Source organism: Cervus canadensis, chromosome 25 (genome assembly GCF_019320065.1).
Source record: "Cervus canadensis isolate Bull #8, Minnesota chromosome 25, ASM1932006v1, whole genome shotgun sequence".
In the NCBI taxonomy this organism is placed as follows: domain Eukaryota; kingdom Metazoa; phylum Chordata; class Mammalia; order Artiodactyla; family Cervidae; genus Cervus; species Cervus canadensis.
In genome coordinates, this window is record NC_057410.1 from 13,380,921 (window position 1) to 13,405,027 (window position 24,107).

The 24,107-nt window shown below is 40.1% G+C and overlaps 1 protein-coding gene across 1 annotated transcript in view; it reads left to right on the plus strand.

Annotated features, from left to right (window-relative positions):
- The first annotated feature begins 5,165 nt into the window (after positions 1-5,165).
- Positions 5,166-24,107, plus strand: part of MYRFL (myelin regulatory factor like) — a 122,567-nt gene continuing 103,625 nt past the window's right edge. Inside the window, exon 1 of the mRNA XM_043447547.1 lies at positions 5,166-5,211. Coding sequence (XP_043303482.1) covers positions 5,166-5,211 — 46 coding nt within the window. The remainder of the gene's footprint in view (positions 5,212-24,107) is intronic.

Sequence of the window (24,107 nt, forward strand, 5' to 3'; positions counted from 1 at the left end):
CTCATCCTCTGGCATCTCCTTCTCCTACCGCCTTCAATCTTTCCCAACATCAGGGTCTTTTCAATGAGACAGTTCTTCGCATCAGGTGGCCAAAATATTGGAGTTTCAGCTTCAGGATCAGTCCTTCTGATACAATTTGGGATTGATTTCCTTTAGGATTGATTGGTTGAATCTCCTTGCAGTCAAAGGGATTCTCAAGAGTCTTCTCCAACACTACGTTCAAGAGTGTCAATTCTTCGGCACTCAGCTTTCTTTATAGTCCAGCTCTCACATCCATACATGACTACTGGAAAAACCGTAGCTTTGACTGGATGGACCTTTGTTGTCAAAGTAATGTCTCTGCTTTTTAATATGCTGTCTAGGTTGGTCATAACTTTTCTTCCAAGGAGTAAGTGTCTTTTAATGTCATGACTGCAGTCTCCATCTGCAGTGATTTTGGAGCCCGCAAAAATACAGTCTGTCACTATTTCCACTGTTTCCCCATCTATTTCCCATGAAGTGACGGGACCCGATGCCATGATCTTAGTTTTCTGAATGTTGAGCTTTAAGCCAACTTTTTCATTATCCTCTTTCACTTTCATCAAGAGGCTCTTTAGTTCTTCTTCACTTTCTGCCATAAGTGTGGTGTCATCTGCATATCTGTGGTTATTGATATTTCTCCTGGCAATCTTGATTCCAGCTTGTGCTTCATCCAGCCTGGCATTTTGCATGATGTACTCTGCACATAAATTAAATAAGCAGGGTGACAATATACAGCCTTGATGTACTCCTTTCCCTATTTGGAAGCAGTCTATTGTTCCATGTCCAGTTCTAACTGTTGCTTCCTGACCTGCATATAGATTTCTAAATAGGCAGGTCAGGTGGTCTGGGTTTCCCATCTCTTTCAGAATTTTCCACAGTTTGTGGTGATCCACACAGTCAGAGGCTTTGGCATAGTCAATAAGGTGGAAATAGATTGTTTTCTGGAACTCTTTTGCTTCTTTGATAATCCAGTGGATATTGGCAATTTGATCTCTGATTCCTCTGCTTTTTCTAAAACCAGCTTGAACATCTGGAAGTCCATGGTTCACGTATTGCTGAAGCCTGGCTTGGAGAATTTTGAGCATTACTTTACTAGCGTGTGAGAAGAATGCAATTGTGCAATAGTTTGAGCATTCTTTGGGATTGCCTTTCTTTGGGATTGGAATGAAAACTGACGTTTTCCAGTCCTGTGACCACTGCTGAGTTTTCCAAATTTGCTGGCATATTGAGTGCAGCACTTTCACAGCATCATCTTTCAAGATTTGAAATAGCTCAACTGGAATTCCATCACCTCCGCTAGCTTTGTTTGTAGTGATGCTTCCTAAGGCCCCCTTGACTTTACATTCCAGGATGTCTGGCTCTAGGTGAGTGATCATACCATCGTGATTATCTGGGTCATGAAGATCTTTTCTATATAATTCTTCTGTGTATTTTTGCTACCTCTTCTTAACATCTTCTGCTACTGTTAGGCCCATACAATTTCTGTCCTTTATTGAGCCCATCTTTGCATGAAATGTTCCCTTGGTATCTCTAATTTTCTTGAAGAGATCTCTAGTCTTTCCCATTCTATTGTTTTCCTCCTTTTCTTTGCACTGATCACTGAGGATGGCTTTCTTATTTCTCCTTGCTATTCTTTTGAACTCTGCATTCAAATGGGTATATCTTTCCTTTTCTCCTTTGCTTTTCACTTCTCTTCTTTTCACAGCTATTTGTAAGGCTTCTTCAGACAGTCATTTTTGCTTTTGTGCATTTTTGGGAGATGGTCTTGATCCCTGTCTCCTGTACAATGTCACGAACCTCCGTCCATAGTTCATCAGGCACTCTGTCTATCAGATCTAATCCCTTGAATCTATTTCTCACTTTGACTGTATAATCATAAGGGATTTGATTTAAGTCATATGTGAATGGTCTACTGGTTTTCCCTACTTTCTTCAATTTATGTCTCTGGTGGTGAAGTTGCTCAGTCGTGTCCGACTCTTTGCAACCCCATGGACTATAGCCTACCAGGCTCCTCCATCCATGGAATCTTCTAGGCAAGAGTACTGGAGTGGGTTGCTATTTCCTTCTCCAGGGGATCTTCCCTATCCAGGGATGAAACCCAGGTTTCCTGCATTGCAGGCAGACGCTTTACCCTCTGAGCCAATTTACGTCTGAATTTGGCAATAAGGAGTTCATGATCTGAGCCACAGTCAGCTCCCAGTGTTGTTTTTGCTGACTGTATAGAGCTTCTCCATCTTTGGCTGCAAATAATATAATCAATCTGATTTTGCTATTGACCATCTGTTGATGTCCATGTGTAGAGTCTTCTCTTGTGTTTTTGGAAGAGGGTGTTTGCTATGACCAGTGGATTCTCTTGGCAAAACTCTATGAGCCTTTGCCCTGCTTCATTCTGTACTCCAAGGCCAAATTTTCCTGTTACTCCAGGTGTTTCTTGACTTCCTACTTATGCATTCCAGTCCCCTATAATGAAAAGGACATCTTTTTTGGGTGTTAGTTCTAAAAGGTCTTGCAGGTCTTCATAGAACCGTTCAGCCTCAGCTTCTTCAGCCTTACTGGTCGGGGCATTGACTTGGATTACTGTGATATTGAATGGTTTGTCTTGGAAACAGAGATCATTCTGTTGTTTTTGAGATTGCATCCAAGTATTGCATTTTGGACTTTTTTGTTGACTGTGATGGCTACTCCATTTCTTCTAAGGGATTCTTGCCCACAGAAGTAGATATAATGGTCATCTGAGTTAACTTCACCCATTCCAGTCCATTTTAGTTTGCTGATTCCTAAAGTGTCGATGTTCACTCCTGCCATCTCCTGTTTGACCACTTCCAATTTGCCTTGATTCATGGAGCATGAATCAACATTCCAGGTTCCTATGCAATATTGCTCTTTACAGCATTGGATTTTGCTTCTAGCACCAGTCACATCCTCAACTGGGTGTTATTTATTTATTTATTTATTTTTTTGCTTTAGCTCCATCTCTTCATTCTTTCTGGAGTTATTTCTCCACTGATCTCCAGTAGCATACTGGGCACCTACCAACCTGGGGAGTTCATCTTTTAGTGTCCTATCTTTTTTGCCTTTTTATACTGTTCACAGGATTCTCAAGGCAAGAATACTGAAGTGGTTTGCACTTCCCTTCTCCAGTGGACCACATTTTGTCAGAACTCTCCACCATGACCCATTCATCTTGGGTGGCCCTACATGGCGTTGCTCTTAGTTTCATTGAGTCAGACAAGGTCGTGGTCCATGTGATCAGATTGGTTAGTTTTCTATATACAGCCTCTAGGCACTCCTTTTCCAATTTGGAACCAGTCTGTTTTTCAATGTCCAGTTCTAACTGTTGCTTCTTGACCTGCATACAGATTTCTTAGGAGGCAGGTAAGGTGGTCTGATATTCCCATCTCTTTAAGAATTTTCCACAGTTTGTTGTGATCCACACAGTGAAAGGTTTTAGTGTAGTCAATGAAGCAGAAATAGATGTTTTTCTGGAATTCCCTTGATTTTTTTCTGTGATCCAACAGATGTTGGCAGTTTGATCTCTGGTTCCTCTGCCTTTTCTAAATTCAGCTTGTACATCTGGAATTTCTTGGTTCACATACTACTGAAGCCTAGCTTGAAGGATTTTGAGCATTATCTTGCTAGCATGTGAAATCAGTGCAAATTGTGTGGTAGTTTGAACATTCTTTGCCATTACCCTTCTTTGGGATTAGAATGAAAACTGACCTTTTCCAGTCCTGTGGCCATTGGTGAGTTTTTCAAATTTGTTGGCATATTGAGTACAACACTTTAACAGCATCATCTTTTAGGATTTGAAATAGCTTGGCTAGAATTCCATCACCTCCACTAGCTTTGTTCATAGTAATGCTTCCTAAGGCCCACTTGATTTCACACTCTAAGATGTCTGGCTCTAGGTGAGTGATCACACCATTGTGGTTATCCAGGTCATTAAGACGTTTTTTTTCTGTAGTTCTTCTGTGTATTCCTGTCACTTCTTATTAGTATCTTCTGCTTCTGTTAGGTCCATATCATTTCTGTCCTTTTACCCATCTTTGCCTGAAATGTTCCCTTGGTATCTCTAATTTTCTTGAATTGATCTCTAGTCTTTCCCATTCTATTGTTTTCCTGTTTCTTTGCATTGTTCACTTAATAGGCCTTTCTTAAGTGAACAATAAGGGAAAATATTGGTAATTACTAAATCTAGCTGAAGAATATAGGGTACTCCATTGTATTATTCTTTCAGTTTTTCTATAGGTTAAAAACTTTCCAAATAAACTTAGAGAAAAAGGAAGAAGCCAAAAGACCTGGTTTAATTTCCTGTGTTCTTTTTTGTCTCGTAATAGATAAGTTAATAGCTAAGCAATGAAAACAAAACAGTTATTTGGGTATAACTTTATATTTAGGAATAAAACCAGCTAACAGTCAGTCATGTACTTAGTTGTAAGAATTAGAAAATCAGAAATAAAGTTCTATTGCTCATTAGAGGGACTTCTCATATTTTATGGCTTATACTTTCAAAGGAAATAAGCTGGAGGAAATGGACTACATGTGTATTAAGGAATTTAAGTTTGCACTGTGGGTAGATTTGGAAATATTTAACAAACCCTAACTTTTCTTTTTCACAAGTCTTCATGTCTATAAAAGTGATGTATTGATTTGTCCCCTTTCTCTAAGTAAAAATTAAAAAAAAAAAAACCTGTATCTTTGCTTAGTTGTAGCTAAATTGATCTGGTTGATAGAGGCAGAGATATAAATATATTGGTGTAAAAGGACACATAGGAGATAAGACTATGTATTTATTGCCCATTTATGTAATTACATGTGTCACTGAGGACAAAGGTCTTTAAAACAAAGACGAAAGGCAGAGTAGAAGCAGTTCCCTTTAGTAAGATAGATGGACTTGCTACCACTTCCCTCTTCATGAATTTTCGTTCTGCATGCTTGCATATCCTTCTGGCTTTATAATCACATTTGAAAACTTGACCATCTTTTTGGGCACAGTTCAATGGCTGAAGAGATGCTTCACTCCAATAAAAAGAAAATGAAAACTTTTCGAGAGCATTCATAGGCTTTGAGCCAAGAGGAGAGCACTTCGTTCCTGAGTTCTGGTAGTTGTTCCATGAGGAAGTAACAACCAGGACCTCAGTACCATGGATGTGGTAGGCGAAAACGAGGCCCTACAGCAGTTCTTTGAAGGTAAGAGGCCTGTTTTCAACACCTGGGAGATGACATTGCTTACGTCACTGTTTCACCTTTTTGGAATTCACTTAAACTTGGCTTTCAAAGAAATACAATTGTACTAACTGTTCTGAAGTCAGAAGTTCAGGTTTGTTTGTTGTGTTTGTAGCAAAAAATCAGTGGTGTAGGTAGTGATTTTTAAAAATTCAGGATTTCCATCTTATAGGTTGGTTATTAGAAGAATCAAGATGTCAGCATTCCTATGTTACTAGAATTTGCCCCTGTTCTATGCTAGATTTTTTTCCAATCTCTATGTTTCATAAAGCTAGATTTTTCTTACTTCTAAAATTATTGAATATAGCACAACAAAAATGCAAAAGTTTACTAAAGACAATTTTTCTCTCGGTATAATTAAATACAAAACAGCCTAACAGCAAAGAAGCACCTCTTTTCTCATTCCCATCTGTGTTTTTCACAACACTTAAAAAAATATATAACTATTGAATGATGGTTTGTTTTTGAGGGTAAGTATCTTTTTCCCCAAGGAGAGACTTACTATATGACATGGTTTCACAGGTTTTCTTTTTTCTAAAAACCTGAAATGTCGGTAGCACTTCTCATATTCAGTTGGGTTGATATTCTCATGATGGGTCCACTGCAAATGTCAGCAATGACTTGCCTTCTTGTGACATCTTTTAGGGAGCCCCTGGGATGCTGCACACTAGTGCAGCTAGAGTTTCTTATCAGTTAGCAATGCTCAGACTTCCATGGAACAGGAAATGTGGCCAGAGCTTTTGCACATTTCCGGGTATTTCCCAGGAGAGAGTATGAGAATTATTGAGGGCAGACCTGCTCGCTCACAGAATCCCAGGGGCAGTTAGCAGCATATTGAGAAAGTGCTTTTGGCATTTCTTGTGATTAGTAAAGTGCCTGACAAATACTAGATGTTTAAAGGTTGAATGACCATATTGTGTCAAACACTAAAGAGTGTTTCTACCAAAGAAACTGTGAGATTCTAGGTCACTATCAGAAGGCATTAGCACAGTACAAAGGTCCAATGGCTTGAATTTTGTCAGATGGGGCAAGAAAAATATAGGACCTAGAGAAGTATTGTGTTATTCTAGCTCTAGAATCTATCTCATTGTGTTCTATCTCCGACAGTGGCCAAGTCAATGTGTCCACTTGGGTCACACACTAGGTATAATAATGTGGCTCAATTGTTGTTGCCTGATTTTATATCCTATGCAACATTCATTTGAATAGAGTAGCAAGCTCCGAGCTACAGTTATATCTGTTTTATTTTAGAGAAACCATTCATTTTATAAAAGCACAAAATCAACCTAGCTTCATTCCAGAACTGGAGAAGACCTGAAAAGTTCATCTGGTCTACCTTCTGTTTTTTAGTAGTCCTGTCATGCCTATAGGGTCACTGTATTGTCCTTGTTCAGGCTATTTTCTGAAGTCTTTGGAGATACAGTTTCCACAAATCCTCTCTATAGCTGGTTACAAAAATCTGATTAATATTATTGTATCTTTCTTAGCCCGAACGGAACTTGGGCTCCTTTTGGAGACTTTTTAACTAGGGAGGAGTAATTTCTCCATGGGAAGAGAATAAAATGGTCAGTGTTTTCTTACATTATCTCTGAATGAATAGATTGAAAAGATGGTGAACTTAGAAATAAAAAGTAGAAGTACTAATTTTAGTGACTCCCCTCCCCTTGAATATCACAGGGGTGGTTGTCAATTTTTTATTACCTGTTCAGCAAATATCGATCACTGACTGTGTGCCAAGTCCAACAATCACCTCTTTGAAAGCCTGTAGGGCTTTGAAGAATTTCCCTTAGGTTATGATTTCCTTTCTCAAATATTCCTTAGAATGAGGACAGCAAAACTGGATATGATATTCTCATGAGGAGGGCCAGTTATATGTTGTTCTCCTGTTTATATATCACCTTCCAATTAAGTGCAATCTCATATAAAAAAACCAAGGTCTGAAAAACAAGAAAAGTTTTCTTAATTTGTTACCCACCTGAAAGCTAATTTTTCGTTTCCTCAAACTCTTCATTCTAATAAACTGAATCCTAAATAATATATCTTTCCTTATGAACACTTTTGTGGTAAAAAGTATCTGGACTGACAATATCATTGTGAATTAAATGACCTTGAACATCAGAGTTCATGCTGATTATGCTAAATCTTTACTGTGTGTCTCAGGAAAATGATCAGAACAAAGAGTGGTTCTAGGCAACTGGCAAGCCTTATTTTATTGCCTGCCAATGATGCAATAAGTAGGCCCATCAACTAAAGGAGAAGAGTTGGATCACATTCTCCAGGGATCCCAACATCCACTGGAAGCTCAGATATTATGTGAAATATTTGTTTTTTAATAAAGTTGATACCACTGCAAGAGAAAAGTTGTCAGAGGAGAGGCACATTATTTTATGTATAACAACCAAAAATTGATTACAACTTAAATTAGTGGTGAACTAGTTAAATATATTATAGTTCTTTTATATAATGGAATATTTTGTAGCTAGTAAAAATGATGATGATAAGGAAAATGTTAATGATATAAAGCAGAAACATGGGTTAAAATTGGTATATTATAATTATATATTTATATATTTCTAGAACAGAGTTTATTTAAACTGACCTGAAAAGAGTTACTATATATACACATATGGATGCACATACACTATATATACACACACACACACATATCCATGGTAACAACTGGATGATTACATGAAAAGTATTAGTAGTAGCTATCTCTTAGCAGTAGGAATATTGAGATTTTTAGTTTCTTCTTTATTATCTCAGTACTTCAAACTTGGAATGTACTATGTCATAGGTTATCTTAAATAAAGGGCATTGAATTTAATTCCACAAAACTCTTCTGTTAGAGTTTCTTTTTTGCATAAAGAAAAATTGTAAAAGACATTGACATGGATGAAAAAAAGATTACTAGGTATCTTCCACAGAAAACTATGGCTGCATCATGTCCTCTGGGCTATCAAATTCTATGGGATTTTCACCTTTTATTGTTTTAGAGCTATTCTGAAACTCTGTAAATTGTAGATGATTGATATCAATGCAATGAATTTTGTCTATAGATATGTAAGTCAATTATCTCCTTTTGGGGATCAATAGTTTCAGTAGAGTTTCAGTGGAGTAGGAAATGGCAACCTGCTTCAATATTCTTGCCTGGGAAATCCCATGGACAGAGGGGCCTGGCAGGCTACAGTCCATGGGGTTGCAGAAGTAGTCAGACACGACTGAGTGACTAAACAACAGCTTCAGTAAACCCCAGGTTTCCAATTATTATTAAATTCATTCCATAGCATAGCTAGACTTAGATTATCTATCTGCTTATCTATCTACATACCTATATAGATCTATCTATCTATCCATCTATCTATCTTGGTTCATCTTTCTAGATACCTAGATCTAGATCTGCTGTTTCAATATTCCTTGAACCAATTGTAACATCTTAATTTCCTTAATTAAGTAAATACAAATCTTTGACATGTGTTCATCTTTTATTTGTATAAGTCATGATTTTATCTTTAAAAATATATATCCTTTAACGCTTGCCAAATTTTAAGTGAGTTAGCTTAGATTTTGTTTTACCTTAAATTCGAACCAGATTAATAATGTTTACTGAACATTTACTAGGCATTAAGTACTGTTCCATTCACTTTACACCATTATCTCATTTAATTCTTACAACCCCCTGGTTAAAAAAGGAATACAAAATAAAGTTATGTTAGATCCCATCCCTCAGTTTACTTCACTCATTTTGATAGCTGTGACCTTCCATTCTAAATTTGTTTCCCTATGGGTATTTCTTTTGGACTACTGTGATATCAGGATTCATCTTTTATTTCCCATGGGAATCATTTTAAACTAGCTTTTAGTTTATAAAAGCGAATTTGAGAATTACTTTTCATGGAAATGAAGAAAAAGAAAATTATTCTAAAGTAGATTTTAGTTTATAAAAGCTAATTTGAGAATATTTTATAGTTCATTAATTTAATCTTTAAGAAGAAATTTTCTAAGTTGGTGAGAAGATGTTTAGCTCATCTTCTTCATAGGATCTGGAAGTAGGTTCTCAAATGCTTTTTGGCTTATCATGAAATAAAGAGGAGATTCCCGCTCTGACTGAGCAGAAATGGGAAAACTACATGCAGTTGTCCCTTAGTATCCAGCCCCTCTGATACCAAAATCCACACATGCTCAAGTCCCTTATATAAAATAGCAGTAGTATTTGCATATTAACTTATGTACATCATACTTTAAATAATCTCTAGATTATTTATAATATCCAGTGCAAGGTAAATACTATGTGAGTCATTTCTAGAATGTCGCAAAATCAAGTTTGCCTTTGTGGAACTTTCTGGGATCTTTTTTCCCAAATATTTTCCTTCCCTGGTTGGTTGAAATCTGCAAATGTGTGACTCGCAGACATGGAGGGCTGACTCTCCTAAGAGAGAATCACATGAAAAAGCAGAAGATGGAAACTAGTTGAAGAAACTCTTACGCACCTATTGAAATTTGAGGGTTGAAAGGTACCTCCTAGAACCAGAAACTGTGGACGGGCAGGAAGCACTGAACAGCTCCTGAGATCAAAGAGGAGGAAGAGGCCCTTCAGGAAGCGGCTGTCAAACAAGCAGCAGTATATTTTCTGCCCTCCTCTCTTTGCTTAAGATTTAAATTTCTAATTACCTATTATTAAAGTAGGGTGGTAGGGATTTAGGCAAAAACATCTGCTACCCATGAATTGTACAGGAATATTAGGGAGGAGCCAAGTTTTCTTGGAAGTGAAGAAAATGCTGAAAACTCTGGAGCAGAAACGCAGTGACTCAAAGGACTCACCCCAGATAGAATGCATCTAGAAAGGTGTCAAAGGCATCAAGTCTCCAAGGCATTGGGAGAATTGTTGAGAAAAGAGAAATGCAGCTTGGAGAAGTGCCTATATGGTGTCAGCGTACAGTAGACAGAAATACTTATAGAATAAATGGATGACGACAATTCTACTCAATAGTTTAAACTCTAGGTTAGGAGCATCTAGTAAGTTCAGATATGAGAAGAAGAAAAACTAGCATATGGTAAAGAATCTGCTTGCTATGCAGGAGATGCGGGCTTGATCCCTGAATCGGGAAGATCCTCTGGAGAAGGGAATGCAACCCACTGCAGTATTCTTGCCTAGAAAACCCCGTCGACAAAGGAGCCTGGTGGGCTACAGTCCATGGGGTTGCAAAGAGTCAGGCCCAACTGACTGACTAACACAGCATAAAGGTTCAGTGAATAAAACAGGCAGATTGTACAAAGTGCTGCCAGTCGGTGGAAAGCCTCAGGTTCCATTATTACCAAAGGTAAAGTCATAAATGTCTTAAGTGATTCCTGTATATTACTCCTCCAAAAGTGAAACCAGCTCTGATTGGTTGATGTTTCTGAATTCCTGTGGTTGGAATCAGAAGCTCTGAGCAACTGAGTGCAGTATAGAGGGCTGGCCCTGGGGACGAGTCTTGCAGGTAAGGGGTGTCTTTGACCAATCTCTCAATCTTTGTCTTTCATTCACTTTAGGACCACCGCCTTCTCACCTCTCACAAACCAGCATCCTTATTCCCTCTTCCTTCTGTCCCAATAAAACCTGAGCTTGCACAGAAGGTGCAAATGGCGAAAGATCTGATGCCACCTGACATCTCTAAAGTGTTTTGTATCCAATGCACTTTCATAGAACACATTTATTTTGATCAAATGAATCAAAAAGATTACCTTCTCTAAGGGTAGGTTTGGTTGCTCTCTAATGGTGGAATTTTAGACATCATGTTGCATCCTAGTATCTCTGAAATTATCCCACAGAGATAGGAGCTCCTTGTTTATTGATGAGATTGCCTCTGTTTCTGTTTGGAAACAGTATAGACTTTTCAGGAGACTGGGAACAAGAACACATCAAGGACAAGAAGATAATGCAAGCAGCTTATAATTATTTGAACACTTCTATCTGATGCTGGAAGGTGGTTAGAAATTATGTTACCTTATCATGAAGCATCCAGAACAAAGAGGTATGGGCTTGTTGCCATTAAGAAAAAAAATCCTTTATTCTTTCATACTGGGATCCCCAAGGTGAAGGCGATTTTATTAGAATTTAAAATGTGCTGTAACTAGGTCAGAGCCAACTTCTGTCACCACACACATCCCACATTTGAGACCTGCCAGCATTATTAGCAACTCTAGGGAATCCTGGAACAAAATTACTCAGACAAATGCTCCTGAGCAGAGACTCCACCACTTTCTTTGGTGTTATTGATGTCAAACTTCTCAACTTGGGAGTTAGAAGTCACCTTCTGGAAGACTCCACAATGTCTTGGGAGCTAAACATTGAATACATGGACAGTTGTGGGAAAGACAGATAACCCAAAACAAGAAATAGTTATCGCTGTACATCACACCATTTAGTGATAACAGCTCTTCACATTTTGGTGTTGATCTTGGGGTGTGTTTATTAGGATCATACTATTTGTGCTCTTTATTTTTTATTTTTTTAAAGTCATCTCAACTTTTTAAAAAAATTTGCTTGTGCCAGTTCTTAGCTGAGGCAAGCAGGATCTTCAGTCTTCATTGCGGCATGTGAGGTCTTTAGTTGTGGTATGTGAACTCTTAGTTGTGGCATGTGAGATCTAGTTTTCTGACCAGGGATTGAACCCAGGTCCCCTGCATTGGGAACTCAGAGTCTTAGCCATTGGACCACCAGGGATCACCCCTAAATTAACATTTTAAAGTTTCAGTTTTCTCCATCTGTGAAATGGGGATAATAACACCTACGTCTTGGGGCTGTGAGCATTAATGATAAAATATTGAAAGATGAGGTAAATGATAGTTATTGATTTTTAATTATAGCATTTACAAGTGTGAAAAAATTGTTCTATTTATTTTGAAACAAGAATGAGTAAAACCTACATACATTTTTTTCAAAGGAATACTTTTGTCCTCATGGAGTTATTACAACTTTAACATGTTCACATTAATTCCAGAGCCTTTATAATCATAAAATCCATTTATAGCCTTTAGTTGCCAAGCAACAAAGGACAAAGTACTGAGTAGTTCCTTTTATTGCAAAAGGTTCAGCTTTTCCATGTTGATCTTGAAATCAACATTTTTTAGAAAAAAAAAAAAACAGAATAATGAAACAATACCATATTTGTGTTTTGTAGGCATTCCTTGATTGGGGATAGAATCAAAGCTAAAAGGAATAAATTGTTATTATTGTCTGTTCTTGAATGGTCTAAAGCATTTATGCTAACTTCATAATAAATCTGTAAGAAGTTCTGAAGTTGGGGCACTGCAAATTCACTTTAAGGAGAGAACTTGTTTCATTTTACTTCTGTTCTGTGATGCTCTCCCTGTAAGAAAGCTGGCTCTTTGATCTATTGGTTGTCTTTTGGAAAAGGCTGGGGCACTGTAAAATACATATGAAAAATGTTATCTGCTGACCTTGTAACCACTGACCTCAAACAGGTTATTCAGCCATGGATTGGCAGGGTTTGGGAAGCTAGCTTTGGGCTTCCCATAACAAAATTGTATTCTCTACTTCTTTGAAAGGTTTCAAAGTTTTAGTTACTCCTATTGTTTTTACATGTAGATAATTAGTAGGTAAATGTTAGAAATAAAAAATGAATTAAAAAAATATAATATCCTGTAAAATACTCTAGTAAAATTTATATTTTTAAAAGCTTATAAAAGCATATATGGAAATAGCTTTTTAAATCTGCATGGCTATTTGTCTCATTATGCATATTAAATAGTGAAAAAGCATTATTGGGAATTTTACTCCTCTTGCTCCATATGCATTCTGTGTGTGAGACTCTATAGAGGCAAAATGTGGACACAAAGATCCTCTTTTTTCCTTCCCTGGTGGATTAGAGAATCTTGTTGCTTTGAAACAAATTTATCAAGTTACGTAAATCCTGTGTTTGGGGATGGGGATGAGGAACAGAGAAGGGATTGGAAGGGAAAGAATATTCATTATGTGTCAAACACTAGTAGTATTAAAGAAAAAAAAATTCAATGCCTCTTGTTAAAGCATGATTTGTTGCTGTTTAGTGTCTAAGTCATGTCTGACTCTTGCGCAATCTCATAGACTGTAGCCTGCTAGGCTCCTCTGTCCATGGATTTGCCAGGTAAGAATACTGGAGTGGGTTGCTATTTCTTTCTCCAGGGGATTTTCCCAACCCAGAGATCAAACCCTTGTCTCCTGCTTTGGCAGACAGATTCTTTACCAGTGAGCCAGTTGGGAAGCAGAAAGCATGATAAAGAAGGACTTTATTTAAGAGAAGGGCTGTTATAGCAAGTAATAACAACTGGGGTGGAATTTTGCAGTGAGGGAAGGAGCTTGAGCTCAACTCCCAATACAGCAAGTGGGAATTTATGGTCAGGGAGCAGGGTAAGCGGGGAGATTGTTCATAAACTGACCTAAGGAGATTCTTCCTGAAAGTAGGCTGGGTGGTCAGATGGTGACCTGGGGGATGGTGGAGGATGAGGGGCTGGATTGACATCGAGAGTGATCAGATCTGAAGGACAAGGGATTCTGGTTAAACGGATTTATCAGGATTCTTGCTAAAACTGTAAAATGAAGAGAGAAATGTGGAAATAGACCTCACTGAAAAAAGTTCAGGGGGGCCTGAGTACAGTCTGTTTGTAGTGGGATTATATATGTTATCACTTTTAGTTTGCAAGTGACACTCTAAGGTGGTAAAACCCATCTTCTTTTTGGATAAGAAAACAGGCCCAGAGAGGTTCAAGAACTGAAATTTAACCCAAGTCTGACTGACTTGTGATTTTCCAAAGCTCCTGCTTTTCTTACCTCCAGGTTACCTGGGGCTCCCTCCTTCTGGAACACCCTCCCCCTTCTCATTCACCTGGCTAATGGCAGTTAGTCCACCCTCGGGGTCCCTGCTTCAGTATCCACCTGTCACGGCTCCCGTGTATTCCAGGGCACTTTGCATTTCACCCTTCAAAGCCTGGATTGCCTTTTTTGTGTCTATCTCCTGTGGACTCCTGGTAGTAAGGAACTATGTCTCATTCATTCGTATAGCTGGGGACCGGCACAGTAGTGGGCACTCGACCATATTTGCCAAATCAATAAATAAACAAATCTGAGCCTGATCACTCTTCAAAATCCTAAGTCTTCAGGATTTCTCTCTTTTATCTCTTGCATTGGAGAGGACACGAGTCTGTCCTACACCTGGCTAAAGACTCGGCCCTCAGCCAGTGCTCTGCCGTGCTGTCCCCTCTGTCTGGGTTGGCGGGAAGGAAGACATCGCTGACTCAGGCAGGATCACTGAAAGCCACAGGACAAGCCGCTTCCTGGTCACATTTTCCTGAATCTGTGCAGTGTAGGCCCAGGGGACATTGATTTGTACATGAGTCAACCCTTCTGTTGACTGTGGATGGGCATCTCTACTTTAGCTCTGCTTCCTTTGGGGTGTCTTCCTCCTCAGCCTTCTTCCTTCTGCTTTCCCTCCCTCCTCTATTTTGACCCTCAGTAGAATTAGACTTTCTAATAGAACAAACTGGGAATTCCAGGTGGCCCAGTTGGTAAAGAATCCACCTGCCAATTCAGGAGATGCAAGAGACACAAGTTCTATCCCTGGGCCGGGAAGGCCACCTGGAGGAGGAAATGGCAACCCACTGCAGTATTCTTACCTGGAAAATTCCACGGATATTGGAGCCTGGCAGGCTACAGGCCCCGGGGTTGCAAAGAGCTGGACATGACTGAGTACGCATGCACACGTGGAATAAACCACAACAATAATTCTTCAAATCGTGGGCATAAAACAGAGCCCTTGGTGTATTCCTACACTACTTAAAAGAAATGTGATCAGTTTCTGTTTCCAAAATTTGTCTTCCACGGTTAAATCAGTATGGTTAACATGCTGATTGTGTTTTATTTCTCTTCTTTTATTTTTCCTGTATGTATTAACATTAGTATGTGCTATTGAAGAGAAAATGGACACAGCATGAAAGTTTAATACTCATTCTGAAAGGCTGGAAGGCTCCTGGAAAAACGGATCCCCAGGCTCCCAGAAAGGCCAGAGGATCTTGCTTAATTTATATTTCAAATAATTCATTTTAAAGGAGAAGTCTGAACTTGATAATCAGCTAGTGAAGACACTGAAATACTGTCATGAAAACTGAGTAGACAGACTAGTTCCTTCTCCTACCTTAAATCCTGTGAATTGTCAGATGATTCACCCAGAAGCTGTGCCACAAAGACAGGTCTCCAAAGGTGCTGAGCCCATCAGCCATCATTTATTATTTACACCGAACAACACTGACTTTGTGAAAAAAGCAATTCAGGACACAGTCACGTGGAATTGTAACAATGTTAATGCTGAAATAACTATATTTCTAAGGTATAAACTGCAGACACTCTACCTTTTTTCCTCCTAACAGAAGCTTAATGTGTTCAGACAAAGGAGAGTCCTTGAGCCCAGGAAGGGTAGGCACTAATGCAGGTGATGTAAACCAGTTATCCTAATTTCATTTGCCTCCTCCCTCTTCTCTTCTCTCAACATTCAGTAGCCACAACTCTTCCTTCTAACAACCTTTTTATAAAGGGTAAATCCCTATGTTTTCTGAAGTACTTCACTATATGAATTATAACTTGATGTGTCCTTTACATTTTTACTAGGAATGTTATTGTTTTTATTAGCTTTTGAGTGGTTTATCCCATATTCATTCATTATTTCGCATGATTTTGCAGAAAGCAAGTTTGTTCAGGAACATGTATGTTATGTTATAGTAGAAAACACTGCAATAAGGACCCCTGCAATAAAAAAAAGAATCCCTGCAATGACAACACTGTTATTGCAACTTGAGCAAGTTACTTAAGTTTGCTGAGACTATTTGCTCTCCTGAAAAACGGGAATAGTACTTGTACCTATCTGACAGAATAAAATTATTGCTTGAAATGAGTGAGAAAGTAAATGGAAAATTCTTCGCATATTATGGATACATAAAATGTGCTCAGCAAATTTACCAAGTTTTACTATTATTATTGATATTTTTCTCCATTGATCATCTCGTATGTAGCTTGACTTATGATTCTTTCTCACTTTATTGGCTCTCCTGCAGACATCCGACTATTTGTGGACATTCCTCTTAAGGTACGGGGCCCAGGTCATTAAGATTGGACCTGTGCCTAGAGGAACAGGGACCTACTCTCCCAGTTCTGTACTCAATGATTTCAGGAGGAAATTTGTTTCTTTGTTTTCCAATACTTCTCCATGATGACAAGACTAAATTGATGTCTCTATCATCTATTTACTCAAAATTCAGGTTTCCCTATCTCATATTTACATAATGGAGAAAATCAATGGAAAGCTGAATGCTTAACCTGCTAAATTTCATCTTGTCAGAGTCAGCCATCAATCCAGTTGCTGAGATTTGATCTGAATTTTTTTTAATTTAAATTAATTTAATTTATTTTAATTGGAGGCTAATTACTTTACAATATTGTGGTGGTTGTTGCCATACATTGACATGAATCAGCCACGATGTACATGTTCCCCCAGCCCCGAACCCCACTCCCACCTCCCTCCCCATCCCATCCCTCTGGGCTGTCCCAGTGTACCAGCATTGAGTGCCCTGTTTCAGGCATCAAACTTGGACTGGTGGTCTGTTTCACATATGATAATATACATGTTTCAATGCTATTCCCTCAAATCATCCCACCCTCGCCTTTACCCACAGAATCCAAAAGTCTCTTCTTTATATCTGTGTCTCTTTTGCTGTCCCATATATAGGGTCATCGTTATACCATCTTTCTAAATTCCACATATATGCGTTAATATACTGTTTTGGTGTTTTTCTTTCTGACTTACTTCACTCTGTATGACAGGCTCCAGTTTCGTCCACCTCATTAGAACTGACTCAAATGTATTCTTTTTAGTAGCTGAGTAATATTCCATGGTGTATATGTACCACAGCTTCCTTATCCATTCGTCTGCTGATGGGCATCTAGGTTGCTTCCATGTCCTGGCTATTATAAACAGTGCTGCGACGAACATTGGGGTGCACGTGTCTCTTTCAGATCTGGTTTCCTCAGTGTGTATGCCCAGGAGTGGGATTGCTGGGTCATATGGCAGTTCTATTTACAGTTTTTTAAGGAATCTCCACACTGTTTTCCATAGCGGCTGTACTAGTTTGCATTCCCACCAACAGTGTAAGAGGGTTCCCTTTTCTCCACACCCTCTCCAGCATTTATTGCTTGTAGACTTTTTGATAGCGGCCATTCTGACTGGTGTGAGATGGTACCTCATTGTGGTTTTGATTGGCATTTCTCTGATAATGAGTGATGTTGAGCATCTTTTCATGTGTTTGTTAGCCACTTGTATGTCTTCTTTGGAGAAATGTCTGTTTAGTTCTTTGGCCCATTTTTTGATTGTGTCATTTATTTTTCTGGTATGGAGCTGCAGGAGCTGCTTGTATATTTTTGAGGTTAATTTTTTGTCAGTTGCTTTGTTTGTTATTATTTTCTCCCATTCTGAAGGCTGTCTTTTCACCTTGCTTATAGTTTCCTTCATTTTTCAAAAGCTTTTAAGTTTATTAGGTCCCATTTGTTTATTTTTGCTTTTATTTCCATTACTCTGGGAGGTGGGTCATAGATGATCTTGCTGTGATTTATGTCAGAGAGTGTTCTGCCTATGTTTTCCTCTAGGTGTTTTATAGTTTCTAGTCTTACATTTAGATCTTTAAACCATTTTGAGATTATTTTTAAGTATGGTGTTAGAAGTGTTCTAGTTTCATTCTTTTACAGGTGGTCGACCAGTTTTCCTGACACCACTTGTTAAAGAGATTGTCTTTTCTCCATTGTATATTTTTGCCTCTTTTGTCAAAGCTAAGGTGCCCATAGGTGCATGGATTCATCTCTGGGATTTCTGTCTTTGTGCCAGTACCGTACTGTCTTGATGACTGTAGCTTTGTAGTAGGGTCTGACTGACCATTTTTTAAATTGGGGTATAGTTGATTTACAATGCTGTGTTAGTTTCTGCTGAACGACAAAGTGAATCAGTTGTCCATAAATACATATCCATTCTTTTTAAATTCTATTTCCATATAGGCCATTACAGAGTACTGAATAGAGTTCCCTGTAATATACAGTAGATTCTTATTAGTTACCTATTTTATATATAGAACTGTGTATATAAATCTCCCAATTCATCCATCCTCTCACTTTCCCCCTTGGTACCCATAGGTTTCTTTTCTAGATCTGTGACTCTATTATTTCTGCTTTGTACATAAGTCCATCTGTACCTTGGACTGCAAGGAGATCCAACCAGTCAATCTGAAAGGAAATCAGTCCTGAATATTCATTGGAAAGACTGATGCTGAAGCTGAAACTCCAGTACTTTGGCCACCTGATGCAAAGAACTGACTCTGGAAAAGACCCTGATGCTGGGAAAGATTGAAGGCAGGAGGAGAAGGGGAAGACAGAGGATGAGATGGTTGCATGGCATCACTGATGTGATGGACATGAGTTTGAGTAGGCTCTGGGAGTTGGTGATGGACAGGGAAGCCTGGTGTGCTGCAGTCCATGGGGTTGCAAAGAGTTGGACATGACTGAGTGACTGAACTGAACTGAACCATTTGTACCATTTAAAAAAATTCCACATATAAGTAATATCATATAACATTTATCTTTATCTGTCTTCCCTTGTGGTTCATCAGGTAAAGCATCTGCCTGCAATGCAGGAGACCTGGGTTCAATCCCTGGGTTGGGAAGATCCTTGGAGAAGGGAAAGGCTACTCACTCCAGTATTCTGGCCTGGAGAATTCCATGAACTGTATAGTCCATGGGGTCACAAAGAGTAGGACATGACTGACCGAGTGACTTTCACTCACTCAGTATGACTATCTCTAGTGACCTGAAACTGCTTTATACTGTATTTGCACCTTGCTCATCTCCTTTGGGCCATCTGTATATGTGGCAGGTTTGCCTTTTCTATACTTGTTAAAATTACAAGTAACCTTATTGAGAAGGATAAGAGCAGAGTCATTTTTACAGTAAATTTTAGGATTTTCTCTGGGTTAGCATGCTGGAGTTCAGTTGTTCTCCCGGATACAAATTCACCCAATTCTAATGTAATTTCCTCTACCTTTCTGTGTTTGAGCTACAAGTATAGCCATTCTTGACTGCCCTTCCCCCAGCTAAATGGGAGAGGCATTCTTATATGTCTCTTGAGCTTTATGTATCACCCTTAGTCCTGCCTTTTTACTGTCTATGCTCTCATTCCCTGGCTCGAGGGTAAGACTGAATGTTGCTCATGGTTATATCCACTGCCTAGGGCACACACTTCATTAAAATATTTGTTATTGGATGAGTGAATTAACAATTTTTGTTAGGTGTCTAATTGAAATCAAGATGTAAATCTATGGCTGATTCATATCAATGTATGACAAAACCCACTGAAATGTCGTGAAGTAATTAGCCTCCAACTAATAAAAAATAAATAAATAAAATAAATAAATAAATAAATAAAAAAGATATACACTTCCATGCACAGGCTCCTAATCTAGTCAGGAAAGCAGATGAAGTCCATCCACAGGACCAGTTCTTGTGGGACACATGCAGCCTCCTGGATAATCTTCTGCTGTTCTCAAAGGCCAACAGCGAAGTGTTCAGCAATCCTTTCTAGAATGTTGCATCCATGACAGTTTCTTAAAAGCTATGTGGGCATTGCCATCTTGTTCCACAATGTGCTTGATCCATTTATTTACTCAAGTTGAATAAAGGTTTTCATTTTATCTTTCATTATCAGACACATAAATTTCAGGTGATTCATATCATGTTAAAGTTCAGAGACAGTCTTTTAATTGGGTGACTGCTTTCAACATTGGGCCATGTTACTGCCGCCTGAAAGAACTGATTAGCTTCTTTCTTCCTGGATCAATGCAGGACTATTTGTACAAGGAAGGCTGGGGAGACTCCCAGGATTCTAGGTCATTAGGTGGAGGTTTTCCTGGGGCAGTGCCCTGCAGATCACTTCTCAGGGTTGGTACTACATGGTCTGGAGTGGATGAACCCCTCCAGCTCCTTCCCAGGCTCCTCACCCAATGCTCTCCTATTTCCTATTTCAAGGCACCAACACCACCTCCCAACCAGCCACCAAAACAGAGATGGGAAGATCCAATCAGTAACTAAATCCAGTGGGATTCTTTTCCCCAATACTACTCACATCCAGGGGTGTGCTGGTAAATGTTTAACAAACCTTTGGAGAAAATTCCTCAAGTTGTAATGTTTGCCAATTTCCATGGTATAAATCTTCCTACTATTGCCAATTTCAAGTTGCTGCTGCTGCTGCTGCTAAGTCGCTTCAGTCGTGTCCGACTCTGTGCGACCCCATAGATGGCAGTTCACCAGGCTCCCGTCCCTGGGATTCTCCAGGCAAGAACACTGGAGTGGGTTGCCATTTCCTTGTCCAATGCGTGAAAGTGAAAAGTGAAAGTGAAGTCGCTCAATCGGGTCTGACTCCCAGCAACCCCATGGACTGCAGCCCACCAGGCTCCTCCATCCATGGGATTTTCCAGGCAAGAGTACTGGAGTGGGGTGCCATTGCCTTCTCCGAATTTCAAGTTACTAGACTTTAAATATGGAATTGGGAAGAGATGTGCCCAAGCTTGTGCAAGCTGGCTCCAGCATACCACTGCACACTCCTCCACTCTCCCGACCCCACCTCCATGGCACCAGATCAGAATTTCATGTCATCCACAGATGCAGAGAACAAACTTATGGATACCAAGGGGATAATGGAGGGTGAGATGAACTGGGAGACTGGGACTGACATTCCCGGGTGGCTCAGATGATAAAGAATCTGCCTGCAATTCAGGATACCCGGATTCAATCCCTGGGTGGGGAAGATTTCCTGGGGAAGGGAGTGACAACCCACTCCAGTATTCTTGCCTGGAGAATCCCATGGACAGAGGAGCCTGGTGGGCTACAGCCTATGCGGTCACAAAGAGTAGATACAGCTTAGTGACTAAACATGATACATGTCAACAACAAATGAGAACCTGTTACGTAGCACAGGGATCTCTGCTCAATGCTCTGTGGTGACCTAAGTGGGAAAGAAATCCAAAAAAGGGGGGATATATGTATACACACAGCTGATTCACTTTGCTATACTGCAACAACTAACACAATATTGTAAAGCAACTATATCCCAATAAGAATTAATTTAAAAAATAATGTCAGTAAGGAACATTAAAGAAAGAATCTCATGTCATTCAAAGCCCCAGGATTTGCCCCTGCTAACAGTTCCAGCTTCATGGACCCCTATTACTGGAAGATTTCCCTAGCACCTTTTTACTCCTGTTGAGTCATTTAGGTGACCTGTAATGCCCTGTGACACTCAGCTGCCGCATCAAGCTGCTATGGTGGACTTTCATGTCAGTCTTTCTCACTGGGTTATGAAGTTCTTGAGCACAGCAACGGATGGTTATGACAAAGGACAGTATTTATTGAGCTGGGAACGATGCTGCCTACCTTTCTATGCATTATCTCATTTAATCCTCACAATTCCCTGAGGTAAATGCTCTTACTATCTTTATTCTATTATTATTATTATTCTTGAGAGTCCTTTGGACTGCAAGGAGATCAAACCACCTAATCCTAAAGGAAATCAACCCTGAATATTCATTGGAAGGACTGGTGCTGGAACTGAAGCTCTAATACTTTGGCCACCTGGTGCCAAGAGCCAAGTCCTTGGTAAAGACCCTGATGCTGGGAAAGACTGAAGGCAAAAGGGGTGGCTCAAGGGACCAAGAACACATCCTTAAGCAAATGAGTGTCTCGTTTCTCTTCCTATCCTCCATCTTTTCCCTCCCCCCCACACACTCCTCCTTCTTCTTTGGCATATCCACGAACATTTACGCTATGATTCCTCATGAGCACTGGTACATCAGAGGGAAGCTCTATGTTTAAGTCCAAAGGGCAATCAAGGTGGGGGCTGGGGGAGGCAGGAACACTGGTTGCTATTTAGAGCCTTTAAAAAACCTAGAGAGACTTCCCTGGCAGTCCAGTGTTTAAGACTGTGCTCCCAATGCAGGGGGCCCAGGTTTGACCCCTGGTTCTATCCCTGGTCAGGGAGCTAGATCCCAAATGATGGAACTAAGATCCGGGGCAGCCAAAAATAAAAAATAAAAATTTAAGAAATTCTAGAGTTGTCCTAACAGACAAATTTTTTCACCTTACCTGTTGTCTGAATAGTCTGGGCAGCACTGTTTTGGGACAAAGAGTGAAAGAGTAGTTTAAAAGGAACAGGGGGCACCTGGGTTTGGGGGAGTTATATTGGAAGGGGGTCATTTGGGTAGAAACAAGAAGGGTCCTTACGCAGGACTGGTTAGTGGTGGCTGGGTGGGTGGGAGGGAAACAGAAAGGGAGGTCCTTGCTGTATGCACCCTGTTCATACCTTCGGGGAAGCCCTGTGTCCCCAAAGGCACATGCATGCTTATGAGTGAGTCTTGTGGATGCAACTTAGATTTGTCTGTGGTATCCCTGGTGGATTGAGGTTTTTGTCCTTGTCTGCCCAAGGCCAGGGGCAACAGGACGGGTGAGCATCCTGCAGCTGTCACTGTGCTTGGAAGTGGGACAGAGATAGGGTGAAGAAGGACCTTGCTTCCTTAGAGCAATGAAGGGAGTGGGTCTCTGGGACTCCTGGAGGCCTGGGCAGTTTCTTTTGTGAGCAGGATGGTGACAGCCTTTCCAGGCCACAGAGAGAAATATAGAAAAGGGTGGCATCAAGGTTTGAACCTGAGCCTTCCTGACAGTGGGTGGAATGCTCAAGAACCCACAGTTTGCAGGTTTGGATGTTACAAACCAGCGTTTAAGACATTTAGAGCAAAGTGATTATTTTTAAAAGCATGTGATTTATTTGAAGAGCCATTTGAGTGTTGTCCTGTGTGTAAAGCCTCCTGGAAACAATTTTATCTGACAGTGTGGATTTATCTTGTGAAATAATTTCCTTCGGGTCTGGAAAGCACAGCTGTGGTTTTGGAGTCCTACAGAAAGCCAGCTACCCTGGGGTTCATCTCTCCTGGTTCAGTAAGGAATTTGGACAAGCCACCCAGGCAGGTCCTGGATGCCGTGGACCATCTCTTATTTCTACCTGGGGATGGAGGTTGGGGAGGATGGGTGATGCAATGCAAGCCGCACAGAGGTCAGGTCTGAGAATCTATGGGCCCCCTCCTACTGCTACGTGGGGTGTTGTGTGTATGCGTTTGGGGGTGGGGTGGGGTGTGCTGTATAAAGCAGATGGGACTCCAGCAGGGGTTTCAGTGGGAAACTAAATAGATCTTTTCCTCCATCTGCTTCTCTTAGCAATTGTCTTGACCAAAGCCCAGTTGAAAGCAAGTTGCTTTCCCTCAGTTGGCTGGCATTGTTGGGGAGGAGGAGGAATACAGGGGGGGATGGGAGTGATGGGGGTGGGAGTGAGAACACTTTCAGGAATCAGCGCAGGCCAGTTGGCGTCCCTGCAGGTCATTTACAGCTGTGTGACCCTGGGCGAGCTAGTTAACCTGTGTAATCACGTTGCCTTCTCTGTACACTGGAAATAATGCTAATTGCCCACCCCCTAGGGCTGTTAGGAGGACTGGTGAGATCAGGCAAAGTGCTTCTTCTTTCCAGAGTAAGAACTCCAAACTCCCTCTGAAGTCCCCGGACAGCTGCGACAGTCTTCAAGCTGATTTTCCTTCTTCTGTCCTTGTCCTGGATAGTCCTTTCCTGCAAAGCAACTAGGGTGACTTTTTATAAAGGAAGAGTGAGACGTCCCTGGTAGTCCAGTGGTTAAGACTCTACTGTGCAATGCAGGGAATGTGGGTTCGAACCGTGGTCCGGGAAGATCCCACAAACC